General features: G+C 47.6%; 1 protein-coding gene across 14 annotated transcripts; it reads left to right on the top strand.

Moving 5' to 3' along the window:
• The first annotated feature begins 336 nt into the window (after window positions 1-336).
• Window positions 337-22,986, top strand: ZNF384 (zinc finger protein 384). 14 transcript variants are annotated; one of them, XM_061365579.1, is made up of 13 exons: window positions 352-418; window positions 927-975; window positions 1,660-1,813; window positions 1,900-2,089; window positions 4,817-4,883; window positions 5,014-5,254; window positions 5,605-5,935; window positions 10,717-10,797; window positions 17,819-18,043; window positions 18,686-18,868; window positions 19,699-19,777; window positions 20,620-20,778; window positions 20,924-22,986. In XM_061365579.1, exons 4-13 carry the CDS (start codon window positions 2,037-2,039, stop codon window positions 21,197-21,199), a joined length of 1,695 nt encoding a protein of 564 aa, XP_061221563.1. In that variant the 5' UTR covers window positions 352-418; window positions 927-975; window positions 1,660-1,813; window positions 1,900-2,036; the 3' UTR covers window positions 21,200-22,986. The 14 variants fall into 14 exon arrangements, with proteins under 14 accessions (XP_061221568.1, XP_061221571.1, XP_061221563.1 ...); XM_061365577.1 differs by having other exon boundaries at window positions 396-478; XM_061365578.1 differs by lacking the exon at window positions 1,660-1,813.

Below are 22,986 nucleotides of genomic sequence, written 5' to 3' on the forward strand. Positions count from 1 at the left end.
ATATTAATGAACGCGGCCTTTCCCACCGCCGCCGCGCACGTCACGCCGGGAAAGCCGCCCCGGCCGGAAGCGGTCTCGCGCCCGGGCTCGGGGCCGCCGCGCGCCCCGCCACTTCCGCCCTTCTTACAGCCCGCGCTCCCGCCACCCCGCGCTTCCGGTAAGCGCGCGCGCCAGCCCGCCTACTGCCCCCCCCCGGCTTGAACGCCCCGGTCCCGGCTTCCGGCCCGCGGCGACTCGGCGGTGCACACTTCCCCCACCAGCTGACGGGGAACCTGCCCCGGGCCGGTGGCCGCCGCCGCCGCTCCGCCTCTTTGAAGCGAAGCCGCCGATGACGCCGTTCCGCTCGGCTCGGTGCCTAGGAAGAGCTGAGACGTGCCCCGCCCCCTGACCCGGAAGCGACTCGCCGCTCCTCTTTCCGGTGAGGAGGCCGCTGCCGCTGCTGGAGTCGAGTCGGGGTCGTCGCTGGGGGTGGTGCCCGGTAACCTGCTGGGGGCGGGTGTGAGGGACAGGGGGGACCGGGCCTTCGGCACTTCCGGGGCCAAGGCGATCCGGAAGCGGAAACGGAGGAGGGCTGTCTGTCTGTCTATCTGTCTGCTCGCTCGCCCTCTCGTTCCGGCGGCGGGTCCGGAGCGCTCCCGGGGGAGCCGCCCCCCGGGCTGGCCCCGCCCCGAGCCGTGGTGGGTGACCGGGCGGCGCGCCCTGTCCTCGGCCGCTGCCGCCGTGTGTGCGCGGGGCCCCGCCGGGGGAGGTGGGTCTGGGCCCCCCCCCTCCTATCCTGGCCGGTCCCCGTGGGGAGCGCCTTCCTCCGCCCATGGCCGCTCCTCTGGGGACCGGAGGCGGCTGGCGGGTCCGGGGGCTCGGCGTTGCATCGCCCGCTGTCATGCAGGGTCCCGGGCGGCCCGGTAACCCTGGCGGTTTGTTTGCAGAGACGGCCCTGGAAGGAGGAGAAATGCAAGAGGAGGGAGAGTGAGAGGGGTAAGAAACTGACCCCCGCCTCAGGGGCTCCTTCCTGCCGCGCTGCGGGGGGACAGGGATGGTGGGTTGGGGTGGGATGGGACACAGGTCCAGCCTTGGGAGCCTGAAGTGGCTTGTACTGCAGGGTGCTGGAGGGGTGATTGACTGCCAGGAAGGAGCTGAGGTGTGGGGAGCATCCCCTGCCAGTCCCCTGTCCTGGCAGACATAGGCTTGCTCTGTTGGGGTGAAGGCTATGCATGTGTCAGGGAACAGCACCAAAGTTGTTCTAGCTCGGGTGTGTGGGTTCGGGGCTCAGAGCTTGTTTGGCATGTTTGGGGTACTGCTGATGTGCATCCAGATGTACTTGTTCTAAAGATGTAGTGGTGCTTGAACTTTTTGGTGCTTATGAGCTTTGTGGAAGCATTTTTGCATTTGATCTAGCAGCCTGCGTGGCCTTCAGCATCCTTAGTATTTTGCAGTGATTAAGCCTGAAAGTTCCTTGTCATTGAACAAAGATCTTGGGCAGACACAAAATGACATTGTAAATGATTCCCGAGTGTCATCCTCGGGGCCTTTTGTCAGCTGAAAACTCCATATCCAATAAAAAATACAAGCTAGGTATCTGGAGAATAATAAGGAAACAAAAAAAGCATTAAAAGTCAATCTCCAACAAACTGTATGTACAACCTTGATTGTGCCTTCCAGAAACACAACCTCTACCTCACTGTATACTTGCACGTGCTTTTATCTCTCTGTTTATGATTAAAGCGGTGACCTGCAAAGAAGTATAAGTCCAGCACATTAAGTATGTGATTCTGTGAAGTACTCTGAGATCTAACCTCCAGATTCCTTGTCCCTTGTGAGTTCTCTGGTTCACTCTGGTTGTTTATTTGGTATATGTACATTTGTGGTCTGTACATAGAAGGTGTTTTTGGTTTATATCAGGAGGGTACGTTGACATCTGTCTGATACTAGACTGGTGAATAGGAAGAAGGTCCCATCTCTGGCCTGTTTGTGGAAGCTGGGATGATGAAGGCCCTGCAGTGGGAACGTGCGGTGTTACAGGGTTGAAGCTCCAGCCCATGTCTGGTAGTTATAGAGCAATTGGAAGGGTTACGTGCAGAGTTCTGGTAAAGTAAGTGTGAGCAGCGTGAAAGTGGGGGCTGCAAATAGGGGTGCATGTTCTCAAAACATCCTTTAGCCTTAAAGGCGGGGTAGGGGAGGGATGCCTGTGGGTATCGGGGCAGCTGTTTGGTGAAGGAATCTTACCTTTGTTCTCTCCCTTTGGAAGACTGGCTTTCTAGTGAGATTGCATGAAAGCTTCAGCCTTTACACCATTTCTCCTTTTCCTCCACATTCTTATAACTTCACCACACTTCAGCCCTTCACACCAAAAGTTTTGAGGCCTGATATCTGCTCTAGAAGAAGATTTTTGGATGGGGAAGTGGATCCTTAGAGACTTTTAAGGAAAACAACATAGTCATCTTCTGAGAATCAATAAGAGCCTTATTTTTACTTGCATACTTAGTAAACTGGGCTTACAAAAGTTAGGTGTTTTGTGAAGTTCTGGTAGAGGACTAATGGACACAGGCAGTCACTGAGTGCCCCGGTGTATGCTAATATGGATTTTAGAAACTGGAAACGGAGTTGCCTTTCATTCCTTGTACTCTTTAAATAAGAAAGCTGTTGTGAGATTTGTGTTTGATTTGGCATCTTTGTTTCATGCCTGAAGTTTGCAGTTGAATCCAAGGGAGTCTTGGAGAAGTTTATTTGGAAAATGCATCTGATTATTATATGAGACTTTATGTTTTCCCAGAATCAGGTTTGCTTTGATGTTTTTGACATGGAAGTAGAGGAAGTAAGGGCTTGTTTATTTCAGTAACAAAAAACCCCAAACAAACAAAACCCATAAAACCCCCAAACCCAAACTTGACATTCCAAACAAAACCCCACTGTTGATTCAGGAGGTGCTCGATTGCCAGGAATGTGTTATCTCTTCATGTATGCCCATCCTGTGGAAGAAAAAAGTCATGTAATTAAGCATTACATACACAGGGCCTTGCTGTGGGCAGCGTACTTAATAATTAATTTGGCTCAGAAAAGAAAGCAGAGGAAGGAAGGTAAGAGTCTTGCCCCATCAAGTTCTGACTAAATCACAGCAGTGTAAATCCAGAGTAATTCAGGCAGGCAGCTAGGAGTCTGACTTCATGCCACCGATGCAAGGTAAATAATTCATCCTCAAGTGTGTTTATGGATTGATTTGGAGTGAGTGAGTGAGGCAGGAATACTTGGCTTTGCTGTTGCATGAGCAATTCATAAAAACAAAATTATCAGGTAATTTGGTTCATTTAAATACTGCTTCACATAGAGGAAAATTACCTTTGCATTTTGGCTCACCCGCAGCAATTCCACATGTATTTATTCTGCCCTAATAGACTTCTGGAAAGTAAGTGTTTCATGCTACTTGGGGCATGCTCCTCAGCTTATCTGATGATTGAAATGGGCCCTTCAGAAACAATATTTACTCATTAATTAGACTACTGCCACATCAGAGCAGGAATAGAAGTGGGACAATTTGCAGGTAGCTGCATGAGAAACCTACAGTGGTTGCTTTCTCTAAGCAGCTTGCTCTGCCAGATGTTCTCTGAGCATAGTTTTTTATCATACATATTGTACCTACCGGTTCTGCCATGCTTGCTGAGGAATAGGTGTGTTTTCTGCTTCAGGAAATATTCCTCTTTCTTTCATTTCTTTAGCTTTGAATAGCATTTTCATGAGTGCAACAAACTTTTCTGCTACTACTGTTACAGAGAGGAATGTAAGGATTAGGGATTAAAGGGCTTCTTCAGCCAGGTGCTCCTAAAGAGATTATGCCTCTGTATTCAGAGGGCTAACTTTTGGTGTCTAACTGGTCCTCTGGCTGCATAAAGAGTTGAGATGAATCAGTGGGCACTTGGCTGAGGACAGAATCCTACAGAATCCTGTCCTAAAGAAGGTAATGGAAATGGGCAATAGAGAGCCGTGATGTGAAGATACCCTCTTCTCACTTGGGAAGAGGGTATCTTAGGAGCAGGGTAGTCAGGTTATTTTCCCGCTGCCTCATCTCATCCGATTGGATGAGAGTGGAGGATCTTGCCTGTCAGGAGTATTAAGTGATGCTTCTGGGCTTCTTTTGAGAGTGGGGCTGGGGAGGGCAACATGGTGGGCAGCTGGAAGTTAGGAGCCCTGAGTTTGACTTCTTGTTCTGCTGTGGCTGTTTGTTATCTTGGGCAAGTCTATTTCCCTCTCTCTGCCTGTCTTTCTTCCTGTATAACATAATGCTAATGTCCCCTTGCTGCACCTGGGCCCTTAGTGTTGAGCTGGGGTGGAAGGACAGGCAAAGTCCAAACTTTTCACTGCTTGTGGGCTCAGGCTGTCTGTGACAGTGAAAAATGGTTTTCAGCTGTATTAGCCTGATTGCAGATGCACAGACTTCATCACTGATGCCATGTACTTGGGTGGATGATAATTGGGGAATTCTGGAGGTGTTCTGGGTTTGTAGTCAGTCCCTTTTTTTGCATGGAGGACTATTGGGCAAGAGGTGTTTGAGGTGGACCCAAGCCTGTGGGAATAGCAGACATCATTTTCCCTTGAAAATTATGTTTGGATTTGGGCAGGTAGCTCAAAAGTGGGGAGAAGTTGCTCAAGTAAGACAGGGGAGATTAAGGAACTGTCACAGCATTAGACTGAGTCAGTTCCATATTGGAGTCTCTTTGGGTTTAATGTTCTTTTTGTGTGTCTGTCTGTCTGTCTGTCCGTCCGTCTTCCTTCTCCTCCATTCCTCTTCCCTTCCCCCTTCCTCTTCCCCTCTGTGCCCAGCTAGGATGGAAGAATCTCATTTCAACTCCTCCCCGTACTTCTGGCCAGCAGTGCCCACCGTCTCGGGACAGGTAAGATCTTTGTCTTCCAGCCTCTCTTGCTGGTCTTGCTTCCTGTTAGAAGTTCGTGCATGCTATGCATTTCTGTTGCATTTCTTGCTCAGCCAGGGTATGCTAAAAGCTGTTCTTCCCACCTGTTTAGATTGAGAACACCATGTTTATTAACAAGATGAAGGAGCAGCTATTGCCCACAGAGAAGGGCTGCAGCCTGGCTCCCCCCCACTACCCTGCCTTGCTGACAGTACCCACCTCTGTGGCCCTGCCCACTGGTATCTCCATGGACTCAGACACCAAGCCGGAGCAGCTGACGCCACACAGCCAAGCCCCTGTGACTCAGAACATCACCGTGGTACCAGTGCAGTCTGCTGGGCTCATGACAGCAGGTAGGGGACTCCAAGGACTCTGGCAGCATACAAAGGAGACTCTGGGATGGGGGAACAGGGTCCTGAAAAATCCTTTTTGGGCTGTAGATTGTTCCTAGCCTTACTGATGGTGTGGATTGCCTTGCATGATTTCATCATGGTTCATGGTGAATCTCTAGGCTCTCAGCCGCCTTCTCTGTGGAAGTTTAACTTCCAGCATTGGAGACTGGGAATGTGTTGGGGAGGGTAAGCTACTCTTCTGTGTCCATTATAGTCAAAAGTAGGTGTATAAAGCTTGCTTCTGTGGGATAATGAGGTTGGACATAAATAGAGACGTAATAATTGACTTCCTCCATCTTCCTTTGTTGCAGGTCCTGGTCTGGTGATAACTTCCCCATCAGGTTCCCTAGTGACTACAGCCGCCTCTGCCCAAACCTTTCCCATCTCAGCTCCCATGATTGTCTCTGCGCTACCCCCTGGCTCCCAGGCAGCCCTCCAGGTGGTTCCTGACCTGTCCAAGAAAGGGACAACCACCCTCTCTGAAGGTGGTGGGGGTGGCGGGGGTGGGGGAGTTGCCCCCAAACCGCCTCGGGGCCGGAAGAAGAAACGATTGCAGGAGTCAGGGCTGCCAGAGATGAGCGACCCCTTTGTGCTGTCAAACGAGGATGATGAGGACCAGCACAAGGATGGCAAGACATACAGGTGGGAGTGGGTTTAAACCTTGACAGTAGCATTGCATGGGGATGGGGGTGTATGTTACCCTTCAGAAGGTTACATGGGGAAGAAGAGAGAGCTGCCTTTTCCCCGTAGTGTCCCTGAGTAGAGAATCTTTCAGCTGTAGAAAGAGCTGAGGTTTTTCTTTCTAATCAGGAGTGTTTGCAAGCTGGTGGGTTGACCCAAAACTAAAGATCTCCTTAGTGGACAGCCTTGATTTTCTGACTATCCAGATGTTAATGTTACCAGGCTAGTTAATGACCAGGATGTTATGCAGGTTAAACCATATCCTTGAGGCCACAGCCAGGTATTATGGCTGGAGTACTGCAGAATGCAGTACTGACTGCAGCTGAGACCCCTAGCATCCCTGGGTGATCCTGAATGAGGACTCCACTCTCTCCAGTGTAAAGACTTCAAACTGGAGGCACACAGAGCAGGAAGTGAACTGTGATGCTTTTGTGTGCATTGTGATCTCCTATTTCAGCATCCCCAACAGAACGGGGAGGGGGGGAAAAGTGTATTTCTGAATTTGGTATAAGAGTGTTTGTGAGCCCTGAGGTATCAGGTAACAGGGGGGAGAGTTCTGAGCCCTGAGGTTGGATTTCTGAGCTTGGAGGGATGTGGCTTGAGTTTACAGGTGAGTGGTGGAAGAGAGAGAGATTAACCAAGAGGGAATACTTAAACCAGAGCATGTGGAGTGTAGGTGTTTTAGGGAAGATGGGAGCCGGACAGAGCAGGCAAGTGCTAGGAATGGAATGCAATGGTATGCCTTAGTTGAGAAGCAGGAGCATGAATGGGTGATTTAGTAATGGGTGTTTAGTGAGGGATGATTAAGATTAGGAAGAGGCAAAGTAGTAGCCATTCTGTAGATGGAAACAGAAATAGAGGATGATCCTTAGGTCTTCTCACTTCTCTGCTATGTGCCCATGATCCTGTTTCAGTTTCCCTTTTACCATCCTAGACCCTCTTTTTCATACAGATTTAGTTAAGTTTCTGGAGTTATAACAGTAGGAAGGCATCTACCCAGGATCAGTGCATCCACCCCAGAACTGTTTCATTTTTAACTACAGCATTTTTTTCAATGTTTACATTTTCCAATCAATACAGTTAAATGAGTACAAACCCAGAGCTTGTCTCATCCTTTTTATTCTCTTAGCCAGTGTCCCAGTTCTTCCACTTTGAAACTATAATCAGCGTATGGTGAGGAGGGGTGGGAGTGTTAGGTAGCTTGCTATTTGTAATCCCACCATTTATTTTGGGCTTTAGCCACAATTCCACACTACTCAAGCTGCTTACAGTCTGGGTTGCTAATTAGGTTGTTAAATATGTATTTACAGGGGACACAATTGGCAGTGAACACTAGAATTAAAGCTGAACCAAAGCTTTAATTATAGCTCCTTGTTTACTTGTAAGTTTGGGGGGGGAAATGCCCAAGACCAGGTGGAGTGACTCAGCAGAAACTTTATGAACATGCTTCATCTGTGTAACAGCTCATGAAAAAGGGAAAAACCGAATGAGTTTATATGTAGGAACGTGTAATCAGGAAGATTTCCTGTGTTCATGTTTAGTCTGAGTGGGGTACCTCTGCCTCTTTCTCAGCCACCCTCCTCAGCAAGCCTTTGAGCAGTGCTGAGGTGCAAGATAGCTAAACTGAGATTTATGGAAGACCACTTTTGCCCTCCTTGGGATCTCTTCTTTAGCTGATGCTTTCTGTGTGCAAGTTTGGAACTAAAAATGAGTGTTGAAAGAATAAAGGAATAGCCTATCTCCTCTTGGAGCTGTGGCAGAGAAAACCTTTGTGAAATACAGGGGAACTGTATCTCCATAACAGGTGTATGAATAGACTTGCAAGTTAAAACTTTGAGGACTCCTGGGTTTCTGCTGTATTCTAGAGGATTATTTGGGCAGTTCCCGTTACTACAGTATGCAGGCATATCCGAGCTAAATTAAGACTGGGTGAGGTTTATCTACTCCTGCTTCCTTCTCAGGCTGGAGGAGGAGCTGCTTGTGGTATTTATACATCTGCATTTGTATGATTTCACTGATTCTTATGATGATGCACTGAGGACAAGCTAGTCAGATGCCTGAAGGAGTTGTACTACATCGATCAATATGAGTTGGGGTTTTTTTTTAATACCCAATTGCTAAAGCCAAGATTATTTTGTCAAATTTAATTATTTGTTGCTTGTGAATTTCTTTTTGAGCTCTGTGAACTCTCCTGTCCTGAGTGCCTGAGCAAGTGCTTGGTTGCCATAATTCCTGACAAGGTCTTGAATGGGCAGCACAGCAAGGCCAATTTGGAAGGAGCTGGAGCACAGAGGTGATAAATGTATCACAGCCCATCCCATTCTCTACCGAATGTGGAGATTCCTGCTCCTGTGAATGGCAGCTGTTTTGCCACCGTATCATCTCTAGAAGTGAATCAGTAGTCTGCTGTGAAAGTGGTGCAAGAATCTTTGTGACCAGGTTTCTTGTAAGAAAAGGTGCAAACCTTTTGCCTTACCGTTGGTGGTGTTGCTTGCAGATCATGGACATCTAGCGTTAGGATTAGTCTAGCTGAGTCCTCAGTGCTTTGCTTTATGCTGTTAAAAGAATGCTTTGCACCTCCAGGGGACAGCATCTAATCTAATCCTGGGAAGCGTTTTCCTTCGTAAATAATGTCACTTTAGCTGTGTTCTGGATTCATTGTCAGCTCTTTGTTAATCTTCCCTGACATCTTTGTACAATTCACTTTTTCTGTGGAAAATGAGCTCGGCATCAAGAGCCTTTCTGGTAAGGTGCCGGCAGTGTGAAGCACATGGCTTCTCCTCAGTACTTTAAAAGATGCTGAGGAAGAGAGAGTGAGTGTAGGTCCTGGAGCCAGTGGTATTGTTCTTGGTACTGTTGTGGTGCCTGTTCCTGTGCACTTTTAGAAGTCTGTGGTGTGGTGTGAACAGTGGACTTCGAGGCTGATGAAGTGGTTCAGCCTTTTTGGTCCAGATCACCAGTTCCCTCTCTCTGACAAGTGGTTCTCTAAGTAGTTTCTTCTTTGCAAGAGGAAGAGAGCTGTCTTTGTGCATTGCTTGGTTCCAGTATTAAGATTGTAAAGACTAGGATGAATACCAGTTTATAGTCTGGAATAGTTTTGTGGACTGTGCTTTAGAGCCTAGGATACCAACAGAAAGGTTGTAGGCTTGAGAAGGGCTTTGCCATCTCATTATAACCAACAAGCTGTGTTCCCCACCCCTGGTTCTGCATTTCCCTACTTTCACTAGGTTGTGGGAACAGCAGGGGGTGTGGGAAACAGTAAGCAGGTGAGGAATATAGGAAGCTTCTGACATGAGTATAGGGTTTAAAAGTGTCTTCCTAGCAAGAAGCAGAGCTGAGCTGTAGAAGGTGAAGAAGCTGGATGGAGGCCTGCTTTATGAGGAAATAAGGCACACAAGGGGAGCGGGTGGTTTGAATACAGCAGGTGGGCATGTTCTCATACATATCTCATTTGAAGCCAGTTTTTTCTGCCCTGTGCAGGATTTACCATTGCTGTTTGCTGAACTTCCCATAGTTATGAATACATTTGAAATCTGGTGCTATGGCTTTTGTAAGCCACATATATCTGTGAAATGTGGTCGAATTTGGCCAAGTTGTAAGCTTATAAAGTATCTGTTAAGTGTGTTCTTCGATGCTTTATGGCTTGGCAGTTGACATATGCAAAGATTATATCCTCCATGACATTTCTTGAGGCTTGTATGACTCCAGGCACTGACCAGACTATCTCTACAAAAGTGATAAATACACTAAACTCTCTCAGCTTCTGTATGAGGCTGAACTACATGTATACTCTCTCTGCATCAATAAGCATCATCCAGACTAGTGCTGAAGGGCCAAGCATGCCTTTCCTTCAGTCACAAGTGCTCCTCCTTCTGCTTCAGAATGGAGTCTTTTGCGCCTAGTGTTGGCAGTAACCTCCCCCACCAATGGGCACAAAGGCAAGGTGGGAGAAGACACTGCTTGGTTCAAATGTAGTAGGGACGAGACTGAGATAACCCTGGAGCTGATTGAGTCCAGAAGTTTGAAAGCTGGGTAGAGCTGAGATGGGAATCAGAAGGGAGGAGGGAGGAAAGATAAGAGCCTACAAAGTAGGGAATGGAGCAGAGGATGTGATGGGGAGCCTATTTGCAAGGGAGGGACTATGCAAAGATAAGCCAGAAAGGGCCAAAAGTGATTGAAGAGAGAGCCAGATCTGCTAGGGGCTGAAAAGCGAGGAGATACCTCAGATTAGCAAAACAGATGGGGGCAAGAGTATGGGATACGGACAGACAGATAGAAGCATGGGGCAGAGGAGACATGTTAGGTAATTAAGGGAATGAAATAGGCAAGAGCTACTGCAGTAGAGGATGAAGATAATGGCGCATGTGGGTAAAGAGTTTGGGCCTAGGTGTCAGTGCAGGAGGGAGAAGGGATTGCAACAGGCTGGAAGGCTAAGGGCAAAGGGGGAATTCAGTTGGAAGTTTCAAGCAGAAAGTTTGACCACATTCCCTCCAAAGCCTAGAAATATTAAACCCAAATTTTGCCGTGTCTCTGATGTCAGCACAAGAATGTGACCTCCTCTGGCAAAGAACCTCATCCCCCTCTTAAGGCTAGCAAAAGGTTGCCATACTCCCGTTGCTATTATTTATCATCCTAGCTGCAGTGGCAGAGGTCTGTGCAGTGGATCTTAAGATTGCTGATGACCAACGTGGGTGTCAGTACGATGCCACATGTTGGAATTTCTGTTTGCTTTTTTTAACAAGTAGTTCCGTGAGCAGCGGAACTAATGAAGCCTGGTTTCCAGCGGCTCTCTCCTGTGTGGATTCTCTGATGTCTAATCAAGGGTGAGCTTACTAGCCTTTCCCTCAGCAGGGGGCTCCAAGAGGGTCTCTCTTCTTTCCTCAGCTGTATGTTTTTATGAGACTTGTGGTGACTCTAAGATCCTTACCCCTTTCCCAGATTTGGTTGAAATTGGCTTTAAGGAGCACACGTGCACATGCACATCCATATACACACATGCAGTTTGTACACATATGCTTTGTTTTGTATATGAATGCTGTGCTTGGAGGTTAGAAAATGTCAGAATTAAGACTGACCACATGCCTCAGAGTACAATGAGGTAAAAGCTTGTGTTACGGTAAGTTCTCTCCCTTCTGCTGGGATTTTGTAGCTGTGTGTGTGCACGCACTCTCAGTTCATCGTGGTGCCAAGCAGGAGGAATTAACAGCAAAGGTTCTGTAGTCACGAGTTTTAATTTTAGCACATGTCAATGGAATGAGTGTGTGCAATGGAATGAGGGACACCATTACAGTTTCAGCCGGGAGGCACACATCTGATCACACCTTCATTTGGCCCTATTGAGTCGAGGTACTTGATACCGTCCTTGATGGTGCGATCACAGTGTGCCCATGAAGGCCTGTCAGTCATGTGTATTTACTCAGAGAACCTGAAATGAGTGGTTTACTTAAAAACAACCAACCCACAGCCGTTACCATGGGGTTGCAGAGTCGAGGAGGATGATTTTGGGGAGGGCATTTACTGGACTGCTAGTCTGAAGAACCGTAGATTCCGCTTGCCTCTGCTGCAGATGTGCTGTGGTATCCTACAGCCACGTGGTTCAGGCCTGCGGATAATCTTGCCTTGAAGCGTGTGCAAATATGAGTTAGGTCTAGTCTTCAGTGGATTTGCATTTGCCACAGGCTAAAAATGACTACAGTTACCCTGAAATAATTAACATTTGGTGTTGCCGAAACTCTAATCTCTCCTCAAATATTGTTGAACAGTCCTCTGTTACATCAGACCCTGTTTTGCTTCGCAGAAGCATTGCATCTCGTAGCTGTAGCATAGAAATCTATAGGAGCTGTGATTTGAATGTACATAATATGAATTTAATGTAAAGGAAAGGAAGTGGTCAGAGGTATCAGTTTGGCCACTTGGAATTAGTGGCTATGTCTGTGTTTCATTCCTGCCTTTCATCAATCCCAGGGAGATTGTGGGGGTAGATGAGTGCTTATGGAACACTGATACTTCTGTGGTGGGTACAACAGATAAGCGATTCTGCTTCATGAGGTTGGAATTGCATGTGGTCGGCGAGGCTTGAGGCTGTACACAGTGGAGATTAAGGAACCTGAATGCTTGCTTGTTAAGTATCTGTGCAACACAGTATGGATGCAGTTCTGTGGAAACAGTCAATAAGGCTGTGTTATAATGCATCTGCATTGCAGAGCCAAATTATGGTGCCATAGGTGACCTTAATTCTGGCATTTCCAAATTTGCTAGTGCTTTCTTATGGGCCTTTTGTATTCTTTTAGGTTGAGTTTTTGCATGTTATCACTCTACTAGGAAACACCTTATTGTGTTTTATTGTTTCATTGGTCTTTTATGCTAATGGTGACTGATCTAAAATTGGTAGACAAGGGTTTAGGCTTGATGTTGTTCAATGATTTGGAGGTCAACAGGAAGTCATTGCTGATCATTTACAGATGGAAGCAATGCTGGTGGATAGCTGTAAAAAAATGTGGAAGCTTTATGTGGTTGCTAAACCGGAACTATTCAAGCAAAATGTACTTTTAATACAGTCCAATGGAAGACTCAGCCTTTTGGATAATACTTTGTGACTTCTCCAGCAGTCAGGGATGGAGGCCTATGTGTTTGGATGCAGTGCAGTGTCAGACAGAAGTGGCCTGTTGGATGCAATTGAATGTCTTTGATATAAAGATAAGGAATATGGGGAAACAGTATCCTGGAAAGCAATGACTGTGAAAAGACTTTTAGGAATGCGGTGACATCATGTGAGCTCCCAGAGCAAGACTGTGACAGAAGAGGGTAAATGTGTCTGTTAAAAGCATAGATGGAGTCATTAAAAGAAGACAGGCAACTTGTGAGGCATGCTGAAATACCATAGCATTCTGGGTCTGGTATTTTTAAGATAATTTGAACAAATGGACAAAATGCAGGAATGCCCTCAAATCTGAGAGCTGGAAAAGTGCTGTATGGTGAGAGCATTTAAAAACACTTGCTGCCTTGCCAGGAAAGTATGCTTTTCTGTAGCCTTAGCAAGCCACCAAGCAACTGAAGGACTGTGGAAGCAAGTTGACTAAGATCTCTGAGCATAGCTGGTAGATTTGACAGTATACATGCCATTAGTGTAAACTGGTAAAAGGAAGCACATGTTAACTTCTGAATAGGAGTTGATGCTGGGTGGAGCAGTGTGGAAGCAGAGGTACAAGTCATGTGCTTGCATTCGGCATATTTGTGCTCACTGGCTTTATTTAAGTCTTACCCAGTTTTTCTAGCTGTGTCTAGTTTTGTCTCCTTTACCCCTGCCTCTTTGAAAATACTAGCAAGAAAATGTCTAACTTAAGCTTTAAGCACAATAAATCAGGAAATGTGAGGGTTAAAATAGCATTTGTCATGAACTGTGCATCCATTATTATGCTCTGCTTGCATCAGTTACTTCATTAACTCTGCATTGCAAAGGTAGTACATTTCTTCCCTTGCTAAATGAACTGCTGACTTCTACAGCCTAAACTTACTCTTATCATCTAGTTTAAATTCAGGCCTTCCTGATTGGTTTCTTCTTTTTTTTTTTAACTTGTGAGTTAAAAAAAATACAAATACAAACTTGTATTTATAGCCTAAGAGAAGGAGCAGGGGCTCAATTAACTTCCAAGACTGATCTCGGTACATACTAGGAATTCGAATTCTCAAAGCCATGTAAAAGCCTATATAGTTTTCACAACTGTGATACTGATTCATTAAGCACTTGATTGAAGAATGCTGTTAATCCACTTTGGGCAAATTTTACTATGAGTTGGTATTTCAGATGGTATTTTATCTCATAACAGCATCTGATGAATGAAGCGGAACATTCCATGAAAAGCGGAAAAAAATATGGCACCGTGGGCCACAGAATTGTAGCCTAGTTGCTATAAGCATAATTTTGTTTATGAGTCATCATGATGACTTTCATATGGGTGCAAAATTAGAATTGTACATCCACCTTTTACTGGCATTTGATGATTTTTTTGAGGGTGTTTCTGTCTAACATGAACATTCTCTGAATATCTCGCTTTATTTCCCTGCAGATTCCCTATAAAAAGGAAGGATTATCAACATTGGGGAAGGGGTTACTTTTGATCTCTGGCATATGGCTGGGTACTAAATTAACTATTTATGTGAACCTCTGTGTTATTAAGGCTGTTCTCCTAGGCTGTCTGAATTTGCAGAGCCATAACTAGCAGGTGTAGGGATGCTGTATCCCACTGTCGATGGGAACGCTGCTGTCATTTCTGTGACTTGCTCTCAGAAAGAATACAGTGAAAGTAGTGGTAGTTCAGAGGCACAGTGGGGAGAAAAGATTAAAAATGGATATTAAACAGAGGGGGGGGGGGGAAATCAATTATTTCATATAGCGTTTTGCTCATGCTTAGCAAGGAGCACTCCCAACTTCTCCTCTTCCCAGCCAGGAGGATTTCACTGAAGTAGAATAGCGAAACGCTGCTTAGTGTCAGCTGCAAATGTTCTCATTATCTGTATGGATTTAACATTTTTTGAATCCATATTTGCCCACTAGAGGGCTGATTGCATCTTCCCCTTTAATATTTGATGTTGTCTGAGGCAGAATGCGAAGCCCTTAATTAAATGGATCATTTGTTCCCTTGAAAATGCCTGATGCCACACAATATGAACCTTTCTGAAATGCAGCTTTCTGCTGTATTCCAGGGCTTTTTTTAACTTATAAGGCTCATGAATTTGTTAATGCTACATAACGGTTCTTGCCCTCTCAGGGCTGATGCTAATTAGATGATGGGAAAATGAGTCCTTGCAAGATTCTCTTGTTAAATGTTGTTTGAAAAACAGTACTAGAATGTCAGTAGTGGCTGAATTCGGCCAAGAGGAGTTCAGGTTTGGGGAGCTGGGGGAGGGTGTTTTGGCTAACAGGCAGATTTATCTTCCTTTCTTGTGCAAGTGCAGGAGAGGTTTTGAACTACCTTCTTTATCCTTTTATTCTGAAAATGGAAAAGGACATTCAGTCTATTTCTCTTCATTAATTTGGGGAGTTTCTGACCTGAAGGCAGATACCTGACAAAGCAAATAAGTAAAGGAAGGGATGCGCAAGAAGTTATGTACCATAAAGTAGATGGCTTCATGGCACTGTAGGTTTCATGCATGGGACTACTTCGACTTGATGGCATAGTAAAGTTCATGAATTTTTCAGACCAGAACAGACTGTTTAAAATATAGTCATGTGTACAGCACAGAAGAGGTAAGTGCCCAGCGTTGTATTTAAACTACAGCAAAACATTCAGAAAGGTATTTCAGAAAGGTTGTTGGATTTTCAAACTACTGATTGTAGGGGCCAAGCGATTAAGACCATACTATAGCCTCAGAGCATTGTTCCAAAGATGCATTATTCTCATGGTTGGAAAGATCCTATTTCCTCTTGGATTTTTTAGCATCTAGTGTCAGTTATTGTTTCTCACTGTATCTTTCTTAGCCCATAAAACAAGCCCTTAGTGATTGATGTTTTTCTCCCTACATAGATTTATACGGGTATTGACCGCGCTATCTTTCAAGCTGTTCTCCAAACCTAGATAGGCTGGGCTCAGTGAATCTTCACTGTGAAGTCCATTTTCCACATGCCAGCATTCTTCAAGTGTTGTCTTGAGTTTTTCAATACTTGTCGATTTAGGTGGACTTCAGAATTAGACACGTTGTTGTAAGAATAGTCACACTACTCCTGTTTACCAGGATCCCTGCTATTCCCCTTGGGTTTAGTATGGTTAGCCATGTTAGCACAGCATCCCACTGGGAGCTTGTTCTCAATTCAGTGTTTCCTTATCAGAGGACTAATATTGTGGAACAGAGTTCAACTGAGAGTAATTGAAGTAAGAATCTGCTGAGGAGCTTGATAAAAGGCATGGATGGGGTTATGCCATAATTGCTTGCATTAGCAGGGAACTGGACTTGGGCACTCAGCTGTGTTTTTCAGTTCAGTATTCACCTCAAAGTTCTGTCTAACGTTGCTGCTTTCAAGGATACAATCCTCACCCTGTAAGTACGACTTGATAAGTGCAAAATGCATATGCTGTATTCAAGTCTAGCTTTAAACATGTCAGAAAGTCTGGAACAAACTGCACAAGTGTTTAAAGATAGCTCCTTATGATTCTGGTGTTCTTTTTACTCCTTGCATCTCGCACAGACCTAAACAGCCAAATTGCTTCTTGTTGATTCCAGAAGCGATTTTTGTGTGTGTGAGGTGGGATCTAAATAAGGATGTATTTAGCTTGCATGTTCTGTTAGGGTTTGCCATTGAAAGTGGATTAAGAGAAAGATGAAGGTAGGAAACATGAGAACAACTCTTAGAGATGATAATGAATGTAAAAGAACAGTGATGGATGGGGAGAAAGTGTTATGGCAAGTGTGTGGTAGAGTGCTTGCTAAGAAGGCATGGCTTCTACCTAAATGGCTTAAAATCAAGCTGTGGCTTGGAAGGGCCTGTGGAAGTTAAAGTAGGTGCTGGATAAATACTGCCTACATTACACATGCTAATCAGACTGCACACTTCTTAAAGCTTCTGGCTCCAGTGTAAATAGTCACAATAGCAGATGTAATGACGTATCTTCCTGGGAGGAGGTGGATATGGGGAAGAGCAGGATAATTCTCTGTGGCTTCAGGGACTTGTGTCATGGAGCAGTTTTATAGACACTTGAAAGCCTGAGGAAATTCCCAGACAAAAACTGAAGTCGGCCTGCTGTGAAGGTTGGATTCATGTTAGCCAGACTCTCAGCTGTGGCCCTGGAAGTTCCAAGTGCAGGTTCAGTTTTGTCTTGTTCAATTGAAAAGTCTGCAAATGGAAAAACAAAATTCAAAGAAACCTTTAACTCTGCCCATTGGTTGGCTCACATATGGGTGGTGGGGAGGAAGGGGATAAGAAAAAGTCCAGTAACTTGGCTGTTGCTGCTATCTCTCTGTTATCAACCACAAAAGCTTTTACTATCTTGACTTGTAAAACAGTGCAAGCTTCTCTTAACAGCATGGTGTAATGATGGAGGAACAGTTTTTAACAGCAGCATCCGTAGCAGATAGATGCCAACTGCTTCTTCCTGTTCAAAGAGTCTGTGTGTTACCAAATACACTTCTGATCATTATGGGAACAGATGGATCTAAACTCCTAGACAAAACATTTTGCATCACATCACTAAGGTTGAAATTATGAAAGCCCATTAGACCAGTGAAATACCACATTTGATATCCAGAGTATCTTTGTGAGACCCACTAGGAAAGCAGCACTGTTGTTAGTGTCAGCATTTTGTGTTCTAAATATTCATGTGCCTTCTCCAAAAATGGGAGCAGAGTTAAGTGGATTTGGTCATAACTGCTTTTGCAGACTTTGCAGTACATGGAGTTAATTTTTATGATGAAAATGAACCTTAACCTGGGATTTCCAGGTTTTCCAACCTTTTTTTTTTGACTGAAATAAATCACAGATGAACAAAAAGTGATTTTTGTCTGGGAATTATTATTCTGTCCCCTTCAGACTGCTGTTGGAAAGTTTCCAAAGCGCTGCCCTGTCTCCCTCGTAGGTCTAATAAATTAACCTCTTTGATTCTTCTAAGACCTTTACTTGTCTGGCTGCAAGGTATTGTTTGGTTTCTTCTGCCAGTTCCTAGCTTAAGTTTGTCCCCTTGGGACTGGAGTACTTGCAGCCAAGCACAGTGTCCCGGGTGAAACCTCCCCAGAGCCACATATAGCAAGAAAACATCCCGTCACTCAGTGTGGAAGACCCAATCCACTTAGGGTTGCTAGGTAGTGGGGCTCGCCCCCATGTGACACTGTCTCTTCCCCTCGTCCCGGTCCCAGGTGCCGGATGTGTTCGCTGACCTTCTACTCCAAGTCGGAGATGCAGATCCACTCCAAGTCCCACACGGAGACAAAGCCACACAAGTGTCCTCACTGCTCCAAGAGCTTCGCCAACAGCTCCTACCTGGCCCAGCACATTCGCATCCACTCAGGGGCCAAGCCCTACACGTGCAGCTACTGCCAGAAGGCCTTCCGCCAGCTCTCCCACCTGCAGCAGCACACACGGTAAGGGCCAGAGGAGGCTGGGGGCCCTCCACACTGCATGTTGCCGTCATCCCAGCATGCTGTGAGCACCCTCAGTGGGCAACTGCCTGGGGAGAGAGACCAAGCTTGTTTTCCACGGGCTGGTCAGGTCTCGTACACAACAAACGGGCAGTAGTGGTATCCGACATGTGAGACTTGTCACTGGCTGTGAGGGGCTGGGTATGCACAGAGGTTAACACTGCTCACCCTAAGGGGCATCTGCAACAGAGTGATGCTTTCTGATGGAGGGTTGTGTCAAGGTGAGAGTGGGTGTAAGAGGACTGTTCCCTGTCACCCCCGCGTAGTTGTGCCAAACGTCTCAGTCCAGGCTTGCAGCCCCCCTGCTATTACAGCTGTAGGCTTCCCACACACAGCTCTGCCAATGCCCCTCAGTCCAACCTCTATAGTTCCTCTCTCTGGATCCTCCCCCGGTGCAGACAGACCATGGTCTCTTGAACCCAAGAGGAGCACGGTTTGAAACCGAGCGAGCTCATGCCGTGTTTGGAGTTCCTCCATGTAGCAGATAGAGCGGTGCTGTCCCACCCCCTTTATGCCCTCATTCCATCAGCACTAGCCAGATGGCGGTCATGTCCAACTGCTGCTGCTCCTCCTCCTCTTCGGCAGGATCCACTCCAAGCTCCACACAGCGATTGTCAAGCCGCACAAGTGTCCTCACTGCTCCAAGAGCTTCGCCAACACATCCTACCTGGCCCAGCACCTCCGCATCCACTCGGGGGCCAAGCCCTACACCTGCCGCTACTGCCAGAAGGCCTTCCGCCAGCTCTCCCACCTGCAGCAGCACACACGGTAAGGGCCAGAGGAGGCTGGGGGCCTGGCCCTGGCCCCGGCCCCCCCGCGCTGCCGGCATGCACCAGTGGAGCACGCGCGCCAAGCATGCGGGGGGCGGGCGGGGAACGCGGCCGGCTGCACCCTCGCAAGGAGGTGACCCCCCCCCTCAGAGTGGACGGAGTGGAGGCTGCGCAGGAGACACTGACCACGTCAGGGCAGAGGTGGGCACGTGCTGGCCCTGGGGATCCTTGGTCTTGCACCGTGGGGGGCACAGAGAGAGAGAGCCATAGAGAAGAGAGGCATTGGCCATAGGGCATCCCAGCCTGGCACCGTGGGGGTTGGACTGAGTGTGTGGAAGCTTCTCCTGGCATTGCAGGGGGGCAGGGACAGATGAACGCTGTAGGTGATCTCAGCTTGGTAATGGAAAGGGAAAAGCATTGGAGTGTCTGTTCCTGAGAAGGAACAGCTGCTTTCTTGGCCTTGCAGAAACAAGAAACCAGACTCTTCTTGGCCATATGGGCCTCTTGAGCTTGGAGCAGGGAGCCTGGACCTCCAGACCCTTTCCCAACCTGTTTTCAGGTGGCACAAAATGCCAAGCTGGCCAGGCATTCATAAAACTTTTGCTCCTCAGTCCTAGTCACTGTCTGCAATCTGCTTGACTGCCTGTCTTCTCTAACTTCTAGCTGGACACAGGAGCTGGGCAGAGCTCTCTTTGTCCAGCTAGAACAGCATCTGGAGGCAACATGATCCCCTTCCCTGCTTTCCTGAGTGATTCTGCGATGTGATCATAGCAGTCTGCTCTACCTGCCTGCTCACTGCCTCCCGTTTGTGCTCTTCCTTCTCAACAGTATCCACACAGGGGACCGGCCCTACAAATGCGCTCATCCTGGGTGTGAAAAGGCTTTCACCCAGCTTTCCAACCTGCAGGTAAGGGGCTGGGCTTGTCCTGCTCACCAGTGCGGGTGGCAAGGGTAGCTGTCAAGTGGTAGGGGAGGCTACTTGCCTGTGGTAGAGTGGATGGAGAAATGGGGGCAGTTGGGAGGAGTATACAGAAAAGCTGTTGAAGCCCTAAGCAGGGGAGAGATTCCTGGCTTCTGTAGCACTAGTGACCCAAAGAAGTCACATCCTGTAAAACTAAACTTGGCTTGAAGGCAGTGAGACCTTGGTAAAGTTCCTCCCATCTGTTCTGCAGAGTTTTCTAACTTATCTGGGGAAAGACTTTTGCTAAATGTCATTCTGAATAAAATCTAGGTATGTGATTGGGGTTTGGGTTTGTTTTACAATGAAAGGGAGGACATTCAGGGATACAGGGAAGCAGAGGTGGTGTGTCTTGTTGCGGTATCCTGGAGGAGGGGAATTGTAGCATGTGCCAAATGGCAAAGAGCTGTAAACTGTGAGCAATTAAAGCAGATCCTGCCCTAAAGGGCAGTGACAGATGCTGGGAGCAAATGTGTAGTGAGGCAGAAGAGAGAAAAGCAACAGGCTGAGAAAGTTGCAGGGGGGGGCTGATAAGATGGGGGCTGTGGGGAGTTGGGAGACTCTGCTCTTCAAATGCTTAATATGCCTGAGAAAAAAGGGCATCTGTGGGGACTACGTGGTGGGGTGGAGGGAGAAGCTCTGTCCCCTGCAGTAGGAGCCAGGCAGGAGACCTAGGGAGCGTGGGGCCTGGCTGGAAGAGGGTATTGAAGGTAAAGCCTTCTTCGGCACTAACACTTGCTTCCTCCCCTGTGCTTGCTTTCTCTTTCTTTCACCCTGCTGCTGGTCCCCAGTCCCACAGACGGCAGCACAACAAAGACAAACCTTTCAAGTGCCACAACTGCCACCGTGCGTACACGGATGCTGCCTCGTTGGAGGTACACCTGGCTACGCACACGGTGAAACACGCCAAGGTCTACACCTGCTCCATCTGCAGCCGGGCCTACACCTCGGTAAGTGTTTGCTGCTCTGGGGAGTAGCAGGAGGGAGTAGCTCCTCCAGATCCAACGGGAGCAGCTGCCTGGGCTGTCGTGTGCCTCCTTCCCATTGGGTTTGGTTTTGGTGAACCTCCTGTGACCACCGTTCTTCCCATTGCAGGAGACGTATCTGATGAAGCACATGCGGAAACACAACATCCCTGACCCACAGCAGCAGGTGGTTCAGGCACAAGCTCAAGCCTCTCAGCAGCAGCAGCACTTCCAGCCACAGGGTGGGGGGGCTGCAGGGGGCCCTTCTGGAGACACTAACCAACCCAACCCTCCCCCCCAGTGCTCCTTTGACCTGACTCCTTACAAGACTTCAGAGCATCACAAGGACATCTGCCTCACTGTCAGCACCAGCGCCATCCAAGTGGAGCACCTCTCCAGCTCCTAGAGAGACCTCAACCCAGGGAGCAGAAAGCCTCTTGTGCATAGCCTGCGCCCAAGGGCACTGCTTGTGCAGCGGCCCTCCTCGTGCAACAGTCTCCGGCCTCTCCTCCTGCAACAGCTGTTTCTGGCCGTGTAACCCTGTTCATGGCACCCCCTTGAACAACAGCCTGTCTCAAGGGGGTGCTCCTTCTGTGCAACAGCCTGCCTGGTAGGAGGATGCTTCCTTGTGCAAGAGCCCCTTTCCTGTGCTGGGATCACTTCCTCATGCAAAAGCCCCTCCTTTCAAACCCAAAGAAAGGCCCCTGTTTTGCCTTCTCTCTCACTGTAGGATGTGTATGAAGGGGGGGTGCCTGTTGAGACATGCATGGTGAATGGGATGGAGAGAGGGTCCTTGTATGTACAGGGGCTCGGACACATGTTTTCAGCAGGCCACAGAAGAATGTGGAAGGGTTCATAGCTGGATGGCGTTCTTTGAGGATTTCCTTGAGTGTCTAAGAGAGAAATATCCATTCCTGTCCCTCCTGCTTGTGAAAGGGAGGAGGGGTTGCTCGTCCTGCCCCAAGGACTGGATGGGAGAAACCTTCTCCCCAGAGGAAGGTGAGACCAGTGTTGGGGGAGAGGTGAGGCATGTTCTCTGGGCTGGACCATGCCTGCGCTGCCCGAGGGCTGTGGAGTATTGCACTCTTTCTCCTCCCGTGGTGGAGAGCAATAGAGAGGAGTCTGTCTGCACTGGCTGCTGCCTCTCTCTCCCAGCTGTCCGAGCAGCATGGTGGCCAAGGCCCGTAGGAATGTGGATTCCTGCTCATTGCTCTTCCTGCCTGTTGTGGATGATGTCCTAGCAGCTTGTACTCCTCCTCCTCTCCCTCCTGCCTGCTTCCCCACACCCCCCCCCCTCAGAAAAGCCTGCAGGCATCAACAACAAACCAAAAAGCAACTGGAGGGAGGGTAAGAGACTGCCAAAATAATCATCACCCGTCTCTCTACTCCCTTTCCTGAAAGGCAGAACCACAGCAGTTCTGACTCTCGTATCCCTGTCCTGGCCCCAGTTCCCAAAGGGAAGGAGGAGGAGGAGGAATAGCCCAGTCTTTTCAAGGAGCCAGCAGGAGGCAGGGAAAGGCTAGCTTCTCCTGCTCACCTCCCAGCGGAGCGCTCTCCCAGGCTCCCTCTTGCCAAGACGGGCTGGACTCACATGGCAGTGGTGGCTTCTTCTGGACCCTGGTCATGGGAGAGAATCCCCAAAAGGTGGACAGTGGAGAGAAGGGGATGAAGATCCCCACAGAGAGACCAATCTAATGAGAAGGGGGAGCCAACAAGAATAAACTGAAGGCCCCTTGAATTTATATATATATATATATATATAAATATCTATTCCCCACCCCTGGCCCGCTCTGTCCTTGCTGTAACTGTTTCTATCTCTGTGTTTATAAAACGCATTATCCTGATGAATTTTTATTTTCAATCTTTGTTTGTTTTTCCCTTTCTCTTCATCTTCAATTCTTCTCCCTCCCCCCCCCCCCCTTTTTTTTTTGATATATAACTGATCCACATGACTACTAGTCTTGTGTGTCACTTGTTAGTTCCTTTGGATCATGGAGGCTGACTCGGAAGAGAATGAGAAAGCAAGGGAAAGAAAAAAAGCATGTGTTGTTGGGATGAAAAATCAATCGCCCACCCAAAGCCTACAGAATCCCAGACTTCTGTATGAACAACCAATAGGGGCTTTTTTTTAACCATCTGTATAGAAATAAACCGGTGTAAAAGGCTCCTGGAAGGTGCTGCTGCAAGCAGCCT

Source organism: Neopsephotus bourkii, unplaced genomic scaffold (genome assembly GCF_033783945.1).
Source record: "Neopsephotus bourkii isolate Nb327-2 ecotype Australia unplaced genomic scaffold, CSIRO-AGI_Nbou_v1 NB_1287, whole genome shotgun sequence".
In the NCBI taxonomy this organism is placed as follows: domain Eukaryota; kingdom Metazoa; phylum Chordata; class Aves; order Psittaciformes; family Psittacidae; genus Neopsephotus; species Neopsephotus bourkii.